The sequence below is a fragment of the Microcaecilia unicolor genome, chromosome 3, assembly GCF_901765095.1.
Source record: "Microcaecilia unicolor chromosome 3, aMicUni1.1, whole genome shotgun sequence".
Classification (NCBI taxonomy): Eukaryota; Metazoa; Chordata; class Amphibia; order Gymnophiona; family Siphonopidae; genus Microcaecilia; species Microcaecilia unicolor.
In genome coordinates, this window is record NC_044033.1 from 164,575,700 (window position 1) to 164,588,888 (window position 13,189).

Genomic DNA, 13,189 nt, shown 5'->3' on the forward strand with positions numbered 1-13,189 from the left:
CTTGGGAAAATTCTAAGATGATGTAAAGAATATGAAGCAGCTCTTTGAAAACCTTGAAGTGGATTTTATCTGATCTGCAAAACTGAGAAAACCTGCTCAAACATTTTACAGACCCAAAGCAGCTTTGTAGATTTGCCTAGGATTTTTCTGTGTTCTTTAAAAATTGTATGCTGTTCACACTTTTCTACAAGACCGACACCAGAAGGGACGAGTCATTAAATTTATTGCATTATAAAATATCTTTTTTTTTTTTCAAATAAAAAAAATTGAAGTCATTAATCCAACAAAATCATTTAAACTTATCTCATATCCATGAGAGCAGGCTGCAGAAATTTACAGTGCATTATATTCTTATACTATGATTTAAAAGACCATCAAAATACCAGTAATAAATCTGGTGAAATCTAAAGTGCAACTAAACATACAGGCTCTGTTTGCTCTACACCTTTCCAACAGCACAGCTATAAGACTAACTACAACATAGTGCTCTGAAAATATTTACTTTAGTGTACGATCACACATCAAATTGCTTATTTACATCATAGATTTTCTATTCTCATTACAAATACCATAAGATGGAGTGGCAGAATCCCTGGGAAACAGTGCTTTGAGTCTGATCTATATCAATACATGTCTTTAGTTATTGAATCCTCATGCAAACATGCAAGAATCCATTGTTCGTATGGAGAAAATCCTGCTTCAATGGAAAGGCAAGTCACTTTACAAAATATACAGATACAATATGCATACACATACATACATACATACATACATATATATATATAATATTTATCTATACAAAACACTTCCTTTATCATTTACAGAAGTGCACTGCATTTTGCATTTATATTAATATGCCAGAGTAGATCATGCCAACAGAAGCAACCCCAGCAGTGAACATCCAGATTTACTCTACCACTCCAACCACTACCACTCACCTTCACTCTTTGGAAAATTAAAACCATAATCTTATTGTCTCTGCTATTCTATGTTCTTTGTCCAGAGTACCAGAAAGGTTCCAGAAGCAATTGGCAAGTGATTCTTGGCAGTACATTTAGTACTTTCCTAACAGCCGGCACGCAGAAGTGTGCTTAGACTCTTTAGTCTAGCCTTCTCAACTCTCTATTGGAGGCACACCTAACCAGTCACATTTTCAGGATTACCACTACGAACGTGCACGAGAGAGATCTGCATACTGTGGATCTCCATCTCGTGCATATTCACAGGGGTCATCTTGAAAACCTGAGTGGCCAGGTTGCTTCTGCTTCCAGGCTAGAGATGGGAAGGAATCTTTTTGAGAAACACAGGATCATACGTACAGTATGCCACAGGAATGAGAATTTTCTATCACCACTATAATGGAAGAGAAATGAAAGTGAATTCCTAGATGCTACTTGGATTGCTCCTCTATGGCTCTCTGAGAGTTCTAACAAGACTTCGGCTTTATAACCCATTCAGCATTAGGGTTGAGCTGGGACAAGTCCTTCATGTAGGTTTCATCTTCCAGGCAACGCTCCCCTGTAAAAAGGCAATACAGCATGTAACTTGTAAGCTGCCATCAGAAGTGCTCTGCTAACAGCTCCATCAAAGAGAGGTGAAAAAACCAACAGACAATGCCACAGTAAGAAAAAGTTTGAAAAATCAAGAAAACAAAGCAGCACAGTAAAAAGACTTTTAATAATGTTTAGTTCATTTGCTGGTACAATAATTACCTGCCCAACATGGCCACATTTCAGCTTGTGCCTGCTTCAGGGACATATATTAATTAATAGCGGATCTCAGATTTAATTGTCAAGATTTCAAACATCCAGCAATAAGATATAGTCCTTTCCAAATCTATCTTCTGACTGCTAACAGCTCTGACAGGCCCTGCAGTGACTTCTGTGGTAAGGCATCACCAGAGCTTACTGGGGATTTCTCTACTTCCTCCCCTGGTGCCGACTCCCAATTTCTTGGCTGCTGCTGTGGCTCTGTAAGCACTCTCTTGGCATAGAGCACAGCCACAGAAGGCCAGTTTCCCTTTGATATTTGATCCCTTCTTGTTGAATTTAATGCAGTGCTTCTCAACCCAGTCCTTAAGTGAATATGTGTGAGATAGATTTACATACCATGGAGGCAGTGCAGGCAAATCTATCTCATACATATTCACTGTGGACATCCTGAAAACCTGACGGGACTAGATATGCCTCAAGGACTGGGTTGAGAAGCTGTGCTTTAGTGGACAATTCTTAAGGGAGACCCCTTACCACACTAAGAACTTCAGTCAGGAGACCCCAGCTGTTCCCGGCTCAAATAAAGTAGGCGCCTGCAGGCCAGTGTTCCAGGAGCTGCCTGCAGGCCAGTGTTCCAGGAGCTTTTCCCCTCATGGGCAGCTCAATCATAGGGCTATATTCGCAGACCACTGCCTTGGAAGTCCATGATCCACTCAACCAGGGTTCCCAGCCTACTTTGGGTCCTTAGGATCACTCCATGATCCTGTTGCACCAGTCCAGCAAATGCAACCATCTGCTGGAGACAGAGAATACTGGCAAGTTGCAGAGCTGCACCACTCTAAATAGCAATGATGATGTCACTGGAAGACGTTGTGTTCCCTCTCTCCACCAATCTGCTGGAAGAGGGGCAAAACCTGTACGTCTGGACTAGCCTAACATGATTAATTTTAATTTATTTCCAGAATGTTTACAGCACAGGACAATATAAAGCAAAGTAATTCATATCAAATAGGTACAAAAAGAGGCAAGATAAACTTCTATCCCCACAACAGAAAACTAGAATCAAGGATAAACCAAGCACATGATAATAATGAACAGCTTATTTAAAAGTGCAAATCAGTATTTTACCTCTGAAAATGGGTTATAAAGGTGGAGCCTTTTTATGCACCTATACATATAAATGCTAACTAGTGATATTTAAAAAATTTGGAAGTCAAAATAAAAGAATGGGAGACTAAGGAGAATTATTCCCTTAATTCCTCGTATATGATCTTGACAGAAATGAGAACTTTCTAAAATCCGTGCAGGCCTCCGAGTCGGTGTAAAACCTGACAAGACCTGGGAATCTACACGTGAAAATGCTGCAATTTCTAGTGCAGACACTTTTAAAATGACCTCCATGATATGCAATAAACTATAATACAAATTACTCTTATAAACAGCCCAAGGTAATAACGTCACAGCTGCATGGAAGAAGACTTCTTACCAATGTTTCCTCCAACTTCGTACAAGCAAACCTCTTCGCTTTTAAGATTCTGAGCAGTACCACTGTTAGAAAACAAACACCAGTCAGTCAGTTATCTGGCTAGCAGCAAATATTCACTTCCTTTAAGAGTTCCTGTGGGATTTTATGATGGTAGCAAGTCAATTTTAGCCAGTATTGTCACATCTGCATTCTGCTCATTGTCGATGTGGAGAGGCATAATCGAAAGGGGCGGCCAAGTTTTCCTGAGGACGTCCTCGCAGGACGTCCCGGCGAAGGGGCGAAGGGGCAGGGAAACCGTATTATCGAAACAACATGGACGTCCATCTTTCATTTCGATAATACAGTTGGGGATGCCCAACTCACGAAATTTACGTCGAGCTTAGAGATGGTCGTCCCCGATTTTTGGCAATAACGGAAACCAAGTACGCCCATCTCAGAAACGACCAAATCCAAGTCATTTGGTCGTGGGAAGAGCCAGCATTCGTAGTGCACTGGTCCCCCTGACATGCCAGGACACCAACTGGGCACGCTAGGGGGCACTGCAGTGGACTTCAGAAATTGCTCCCAGGTACACAGCTCCCTTACCTTGTGTGCTGAGCCCCCCAAACCCACTCCCCACTACCATAGCCCTAAGAGGTGAAGGTGGGCACCTTCATGTGGGTACAGTGGGTTTTGAAGGGCTCACATTTACCACCACAAGTGTAACAGGTAGGGAGGAATGGGCCTGGGTCTGCCTGCCTGAAGTGCACTGAACCCACTAAAACTGTTCCAGGGACCTGCATACTGCTGTCATGGAGCTGGGTATGACATTTGAGGCTGGCAAAAAATATTTAAAAAGTTTTTTTTTTTTTAGGGTGGGAGGGGGTTGGTGACCACTGGGGGAGTAAGAGGAGGTCATCCCCGATTCCCTCCAGTGGTCATCTGGTCAGTTCAGGCACCTTTTTGAGGCTTGGTTGTAACAAAAAATGGACCAAGTAAAGTCGCCCAAGTGCTCGTCAGGGACGCCCTTCATTTTTCCATTATCGGTCGAGGGCGCCCATGTGTTAGGCATGCCCCAGTCCCGCCTTCGCTATGCTTCCGACCCCCCCCCCCCGTGAACTTTGGTAGTCCCGCGACGGAAAGCAATTGAGGACGCCCATCTCCCGATTTGTGTCGAAAGATGGGTGCCCTTCTCTTTTGAAAATAAGCCTGAGTGTCTACAGAGTATAATACTATTGGATTATTTGTAGTAAATAATTAGCAGATTTTAGTACACACAGCTTCAGCTTTAGAAATGTTAATTTCTTTCTTCATCTCTCTCTCATTCACCCCTGAATAATTCACTGCTGAGTCACTTTAAAGTTGAAGTAACAAAACATCTGTTTACTCACAGTTTGTAGTTAGATTATAATCAGACAGGCTTATATATACATATTAGTATACATTTGTATTATCAGCTCCTTCCATGTGCTTAGATGGTAATGGATGCTCACACCACCATAGATCCTCTCAGGTTAGGAGAGATCATGAGCTCCATGTGCTCCATGTGCTCCATGTGCTGCATCTAACCCCCACAGGAAGTTGCATAGCTGTGTGACCTCTCTAAGTAATTCACATCAGAGGTCACAGAGTAATCACAGAGAAATAATAGGTGACAGGCAATGCATGTAAAATACAATTACATTCCAACAAACCCCTTCTCATGCATAACTGTCATGCAATTATTTATTCATACAAAGTCCAAGCTTTATACGCAGATTCACAAAATGTTCTCTGTGTAACGGTTTGGTCATGATGTCAGCTGTCATCTCACTGGTGTGACAATAGTGTAGACTGATGACCCCTTCTTTCGCCAACTCTCGCACGTTGTGGTATTTCGTTGCGATGTGCTTGGTGCATGACTGAACCTTGTCATTCTGTGACAGTCGGATGCAGCTCTGATTATCTTCCATTATCTGGATTGGTCTCTGTTCAGCTATTCCAAAATCCAGCAAAAGTTTTTCAATCCACATCAGTTCTCTGCACGCTTCCGATACGGCCACGTATTCAGCTTCTGTAGAAGACAAACTCACAATACTTTGTTTATGACTGGCCCATGAAATTTGTACATTTCCATACATAAACACATATCCACTTGTGGATTTATAATCAGAATGATCCCCTGCCCAATCTGAATCACAGTAACATATTAGTTTTGGATTACTATTGGCTGAAATCTTTAATTTACAATCAATGGTACCCTTTAAATACCTTACCATCCTTTTAACTGCAGTCCAATCTGATTTGGTAGGTGAGCTGACCCTTCTGCTCAAAATTCCTACTGCATTTGCTATATCAGCCCTGTATGTGGTAGTTAGATATAAAAGCTTACCTATGGCTGATCTATATTGGATGTTATCTGGTAAAGGTTCTCTTACTGTTTCATCCTTCAGAAAATCAGTGATCATGGGAGTGCTTACAACTTGGGCATCTTGCATACCTAAACTTTCAATAAGCTCATTTATTTTCTGCTTCTGGCTTAGAAGATAAGAACCATCATTTTGTTTCTCAATTTCTATACCAAGATAGTATGACACATTACCAAGTTCTTTTATCTCAACATTGTGGTTTAAACACTTTACAATGTCCTTGTACTCTTGCTCACTTTCGCTTGCAATGAGCAGATCATCAACAAAAGCTAAAATGTATGCATATTGTCCATTTGTGCACCTAGTGTACAAGCATTTATCTGCTTCACCTTGCTTAAATCCTAAATTTGTCAATATTTCATGCAATTTATCATTCCAACATTTCGCACTTTGCTTTAATCCATAAAGACCTTTGTTTAATTTACACACTAGCTGTCTTTGTTTTGTATTTATGAAACCTGTTGGTTGTTCCATGTACAAGTCTTCAGTTATATCTCCGTGAAGAAATGCTGTTTTCACATCAATGTGTTTGACTTGCATGCCTTTTGAGACTGCAATGCTCAGAAGTGTTCTGATTGTCGTGTGTTTCACTACAGGTGCAAACACTTCATCAAAATCTTCTCCATAGTTTTGAAGATATCCCTTTGCCACTAATCTGGCTTTATACCTTTCCACTTTTCCTTGTGCATTCCTTTTTAACTTGAATACCCATTTGCATCCTATAGCTTTCTTGCCAGGAGGTAATTTTGTAAGAATCCAAGTATTATTTTTATCCAATGCATCAATTTCTTCTTGTGCAGCTTTATGCCATTCAGCAGCTTCTTCTGCTGGCATTTTCTCAATCTCATCCCATGTTAAGGGCTCTTGAGCTTCTGCTGACTTTGTTAAGTACGACAGTCTTGGGGGTGGAACACCTTTGTTTTCCCTGGATGAGCGTCTGACAACAGGTTGGTCTGACCTTTCCGCATCCTCTAAATCTGAGAGTCCTTCTCCAATTGATTCCCCTTCTCCAACTGTACTGTCTTCTTCAATGATCCTTTCTGTGTCTGCTTCCTCTGCCTGTTCCTCGTTAGATACAGGTGAGTTGCTTTCAGACATCTGCCTTGGTATGGCATTTATATACACTGGCATGTCTATTATGGTTCTAGTTTCATATTCTGGATGATAAGGCTCATCTGGGATAATCCAGCCTTTATCAACCCTTTTGTTTTCATCAAAATATGTAACATGTCTTATGCCAACAATGCCAGTTTTCAGATTCAAAATTCTATATCCTTTGTGTCCTGGAGCATAGCCAACTAAAATGCCCCTTTCTGTTGTGGAATCCAGCTTATGCCTTCTTTGCTTTGGTACATGAGCATATGCTGTACTTCCAAATGTTCTTATATGTGACAGGTTTGGCTTCCTACCATGCCATGTCTCATGTGGTGTGCGCTCAGCGCCTTTAGTTGGCATTCTGTTTTGTAGGTACACTGCTGTGAGAATAGCTTCCCCCCATAGTCTTTTAGGGAGATTGCTATCTGACAGCATACATCTGGTCATTTCCACAAGTGACCTAAATTTTCTCTCTGCAACAGAATTTTGCTCTGGTGTATAAGCTACTGTTGTGATATGCTGAATGCCTTCTTGTTCTAGAAATGTGCGCATGCTTTGTGAAGTGAACTCACCACCATTGTCGGTCTGAAGAACCTTTGGTTTTCTTTCAAATTTATTGCTCACCATGGCTACGTATTTCTTCAGCATGTCTGTGACTTGACTTTTCTCTTTCAGCAAATAGGCCACACAATATCTAGAGAAATCATCCAAGAATATTAGCACAAATCTGTTATTTCCCAATGATGGGATATTAAACGGTCCACATAAGTCACTGTGTATTAAGTCCAGTACTTTATTACTCCTATTTCCTGTGTATGCAGGAAATGAGGGTCTCACACCTTTTTGAGTAACACAGTCTATGCATTTCTCCATTTTACCAGCATCTGCACTTATCTGAATGCCGGTGGCCAGTTGCTTACTGTAAAGATCCTGGATCACCTTAGAATCACGATGTCCCAGGCGGCTGTGCCAGATTTCCAGACTACATTTACCATCATTCTTCCTTACTTGCGCCATATGTGAGGCTTCACCTGAAATGTTCAGCTTATAAACATCATTATGCATAAAAGCTTCAGCATACACTTCATCATTTTTAGAGATTGTGCACTTACTGTTTTCAAAATGAATCACAAATCCCTTCTTATCTAATGTAGATACACTAAGCATATTGCAAACTGCTTGGGGAATATACAAGACATCACTTACAGGAATTTCTTTAACTTCATTAGACACTTTGCATTTTAAGAATCCAATACCTTTTGCTTGGATCTTAGCAGTCCCTGCGTTTGCAGTTTTAAGAATTCCTTCTTCTGGACACATTTCCTGAAAGAAATTCTTACAATTGGTTAAATGGCATGTGCTCCCTGAATCCAAAATCCAAGTACTTTCATTTGAATTATTATTTACCATAGTCAAAGATTTTTCTGCCATTAGAAAGCCCTTGTGTTTATCTTTGTCCTTCATACATTTCCTGGTTTGAAAATTCTTTAGTTCCATTGGCTTAGGTGAGCTAGAGGGAGTGTTTTGTGTTTCCTTACACCATTTAGATACATGTCCCTCCTTTCCACATGAGTAGCAAATCAGCTTGCCCTTGGGTGGAGTTTTCCCATAGCTCCGCCTTCCTCTGTTCTTTGCCAAGAAATTTGTTTCATTTCTCTCTGACTTGCTTTGAGAACACATCTCCTCAGAATCATTTATTATGCATTCCTGCCTTAGTTTTGATGTTGTCTGTTCAAAAGATTGCCCTTCAATGGCCTCATTTACAGACCTAAAAACATCAAACTTCTTTGATAGTGAGGTAAAAAGAAATGCTCTTTTCAATGCATCACACATGGGAATTCCAGAAAGTTCTAACTTTTGAAATGAAGACATAAGATGCATAATGTGATCATTACATTTACTTTTATCCCTTAATTTGGTTTCATTCAACTCTGCCAACCAAATTGGTTGCTGCTTTGCATATGTAGTTGCATACATAGTTCTCAGTTTATATAAAATGTCCTTTGGTGTATTTTTTCCCTCCACTAATATGGCTTGTTTCTCTGAGAGAGCTTCCAAAAGCATGCACTTCACATAATAGTTTGCATTGTCCCATTCAGCCATATTTTCAGCTGTTCTGTCTTGGTCTAAGCATATATCTAATCTTTTTGCTCGAAGGAGACATATGAATCTTAGTTCCCACTGCTGATAATTAAACTCAGTTAATTTAGGCACCTTGAGAGAATAGAAAAATGGTGAATTTCTTCCCTCAGCCATTTTCTTAGCCTTCTGTCTGCTGTGTGGGGGGAGAGAGAGACAGACTGAATCTTTCCTTTAAAACTTAAGAGAAAAATGTGGCCTTTTTTTCTGCCTGGTAATATTTCTCTTCTTTTTCAATTCCTGAGCCCTGGGCCCATAACCCTTTTTATTGGATTATTTGTAGTAAATAATTAGCAGATTTTAGTACACACAGCTTCAGCTTTAGAAATGTTAATTTCTTTCTTCATCTCTCTCTCATTCACCCCTGAATAATTCACTGCTGAGTCACTTTAAAGTTGAAGTAACAAAACATCTGTTTACTCACAGTTTGTAGTTAGATTATAATCAGACAGGCTTATATATACATATTAGTATACATTTGTATTATCAGCTCCTTCCATGTGCTTAGATGGTAATGGATGCTCACACCACCATAGATCCTCTCAGGTTAGGAGAGATCATGAGCTCCATGTGCTCCATGTGCTCCATGTGCTGCATCTAACCCCCACAGGAAGTTGCATAGCTGTGTGACCTCTCTAAGTAATTCACATCAGAGGTCACAGAGTAATCACAGAGAAATAATAGGTGACAGGCAATGCATGTAAAATACAATTACATTCCAACAAATACAAAAAGAAAATAGATTCCAGATGTGATTATGAAGGATAAATCAATATGTAGGACCTATCTCCCTCCCCCCCCCCCCCCCCCCAGTAAAAAACGACAGAATAATCTAATATTCTGGGGCTAAAATTCTAGCACCATCAAGTACCTCCAGATATAGAGCTAACTCATATTTTAAATTAAAAATGATAAAAACTACATATACAAGTGGGAAAGTGATCACTTACAGTGTGATAGAATGGTGTGTTTGCCCTTACATCACTGGCAGGCTCAGGCAGGTCTGTGTGGAGAGGCATGGTGGGATATATTTTAGTTAGGTGACAGGGAAGGGATATATATATATACAGTGGTGGAAATAAGTATTTGATCCCTTGCTGATTTTGTAAGTTTGCCCACTGACAAAGACACGAGCAGCCCATAATTGAAGGGTAGGTTATTGGTAACAGTGAGAGATAGCACATCACAAATTAAATCCGGAAAATCACATTGTGGAAAGTATATGAATTTATTTGCATTCTGCAGAGGGAAATAAGTATTTAATCCCTCTGGCAAACAAGACCTAATACTTGGTGGCAAAACCCTTGTTGGCAAGCACAGCGGTCAGACGTCTTCTGTAGTTGATGATGAGGTTTGCACACATGTCAGGAGGAATTTTGGTCCACTCCTCTTTGCAGATCATCTCTAAATCATTAAGAGTTCTGGGCTGTCGCTTGGCAACTCGCAGCTTCAGCTCCCTCCATAAGTTTTCAATGGGATTAAGGTCTGGTGACTGGCTAGGCCACTCCATGACCCTAATGTGCTTCTTCCTGAGCCACTCCTTTGTTGCCTTGGCTGTATGTTTTGGGTCATTGTCGTGCTGGAAGACCCAGCCACGACCCATTTTTAAGGCCCTGGCGGAGGGAAGGAGGTTGTCACTCAGAATTGTACGGTACATGGCCCCATCCATTCTCCCATTGATGCGGTGAAGTAGTCCTGTGCCCTTAGCAGAGAAACACCCCCAAAACATAACATTTCCACCTCCATGCTTGACAGTGGGGACGGTGTTCTTTGGGTCATAGGCAGCATTTCTCTTCCTCCAAACACGGCGAGTTGAGTTCATGCCAAAGAGCTCAATTTTTGTCTCATCTGACCACAGCACCTTCTCCCAATCACTCTCGGCATCATCCAGGTGTTCACTGGCAAACTTCAGACGGGCCGTCACATGTGCCTTCCGGAGCAGGGGGACCTTGCGGGCACTGCAGGATTGCAATCCGTTATGTCGTAATGTGTTACCAATGGTTTTCGTGGTGACAGTGGTCCCAGCTGCCTTGAGATCATTGACAAGTTCCCCCCTTGTAGTTGTAGGCTGATTTCTAACCTTCCTCATGATCAAGGATACCCCACGAGGTGAGATTTTGCGTGGAGCCCCAGATCTTTGTCGATTGACAGTCATTTTGTACTTCTTCCATTTTCTTACTATGGCACCAACAGTTGTCTCCTTCTTGCCCAGCGTCTTACTGATGGTTTTGTAGCCCATTCCAGCCTTGTGCAGGTGTATGATCTTGTCCCTGACATCCTTAGACAGCTCCTTGCTCTTGGCCATTTTGTAGAGGTTAGAGTCTGACTGATTCACTGAGTCTGTGGACAGGTGTCTTTCATACAGGTGACCATTGCCGACAGCTGTCTGTCATGCAGGTAACGAGTTGATTTGGAGCATCTACCTGGTCTGTAGGGGCCAGATCTCTTACTGGTTGGTGGGGGATCAAATACTTATTTCCCTCTGCAGAATGCAAATAAATTCATATACTTTCCACAATGTGATTTTCCGGATTTAATTTGTGATGTGCTATCTCTCACTGTTACCAATAACCTACCCTTCAATTATGGGCTGCTCATGTCTTTGTCAGTGGGCAAACTTACAAAATCAGCAAGGGATCAAATACTTATTTCCACCACTGTATGTGTGTGTGTAAAGGGAGGGAATGTGTATGTGTGTGTGAGAGGGATGTATGATGGTGTGCATGTTTATAAATGAGAGACAGAGAAGTGTGAGGTGAGATGTGGGATCTATGTAGAAAGGGTACATCAGGGGTCCTGATTTTTGAGAGGGAGATTTTTAGTACATGCCCCAGCCCTGCCCCATTCTTCCTGTGCTCCACCCACTGGCACATCTCAGTCTCACAGCCATTCTAGAAAATATTTTATTTACGGGGATGGGTGAGAGAGTTTTATCTATTACACCATCTATTCCCCCCAGGGACGTGGTAGTGGTGTACAGTTGTGGGGAGTGGGTTTGGGGGGCTCAGCACACAAGGTAAGGGAGCTATGTACCTGGGAGCAATTTCTGAAGTCCACTGCAGTGCCCCCTAGGGTGCTCGGTTGGTGTCCTGGCATGTCAGGGGGACCAGTGCACTACGAATGCTGGCTCCTCCCATGACCAAAGGGCTTGCATTTGGTCGTTTCTTAGATGGGTGTACTTGGTTTCCATTATCGCTGAAAATCAGAAATGACCAAGTCTAGGGACGACCATCTCTAGGGATGATCTAAATGTCAAGATTTGGGCGTCCCCGACAGTATTATTGAAACGAAATATGGACGCCCATCTTGTTTTGATAATACGGGTTTCCCCGCCCCTTCACCAGGATGTCCTGTGAGGACGTCCTCAGGAAAACTTATTCGATTATGCCCCTCTATAAGTCATCGAAAAACAAAATATAACAAAACCAATGGACTGCATTAAGGGCTTATAGCCCATTTACTTATGTTTAAACATGAAACAAAATATGAATGTCCTTATGAGTGTGCACTTTTCTTAAACAAATGTGTACTATGTGCAAAGAGGATGCATTCTTTCTGATGGTGGAAGAATGTGCAAACCATCATGTTTGTGTGCACTACTGGATAAGAGTATGCTCTCTTTGCACAGTGTGCTCACTATCTTTGGTGAATTACATTTCATTGCAAATGACAGCCCATCCGTAATAGAAACCTACATGCTCAATCACAAGGGATGGCAGGGGACAAAAATAGGGAGAAGTACAAGATGAAAGGCTGCATACCTATGACTGACTCATCTCCTGCTGCTACTTTCCTATAATGAAATGGTGTTCCTTTCTCTCTAAGCTATTTTGATTTTAATGTACGTTGTCTTGTTATCTTACCCAGGAAAGGTGATTCACTAAATCCAGATAAACCATAAGCTATTAAATATATAAAACATAGCATGTCACAAGACACTGTTGGCCAAGCAGCAGCATAATTACTAAGTTCCTGATGCTGTTCCATTTAACATGGTACTTTACATTAATTTGCTACTTTCAAAATCTCCAGCAGAATGTTTTAAGGAAAAAATCCTGCTGGCCAATTAGGCACATCAGGCAGCAAAACTGAAGAAAAAAAGTTGCTGGGAGACAGGCAGAATGTAGAGAAGGAACTAAGTCTCTGATAAGGAAATGTGGCCAGGCTCAATCATATCGTTATTGCAGAAACAATATTTTGGCGGGATTAACATCCAAAAAGGACAATTCCATAACAGGACATCTAGTAGGAGTCTATTCTAGAAAGGAATATAGACGCGTACTTTCCTTTATAGAATACTAGTGCCCGATGGGGATTGAACCAGTCCAGGGTTTACCTCACTGCATTCCGGGACTTGAAATTCTGATTTG

At 41.3% G+C, this 13,189-nt stretch overlaps 1 protein-coding gene across 1 annotated transcript in view; it reads right to left on the reverse strand.

Annotated features, from left to right (window-relative positions):
- Window positions 1–226: 226 nt before the first annotated feature.
- Window positions 227–13,189, reverse strand: part of LOC115465802 (rho GTPase-activating protein 18-like) — a 247,204-nt gene continuing 234,241 nt past the window's right edge. Inside the window, 2 exon segments of the mRNA XM_030196531.1 lie at window positions 227–1,518; window positions 3,199–3,260. Of these exon segments, the coding sequence (XP_030052391.1) occupies window positions 1,427–1,518; window positions 3,199–3,260 (154 nt within the window). The 3' untranslated portion in view covers window positions 227–1,426.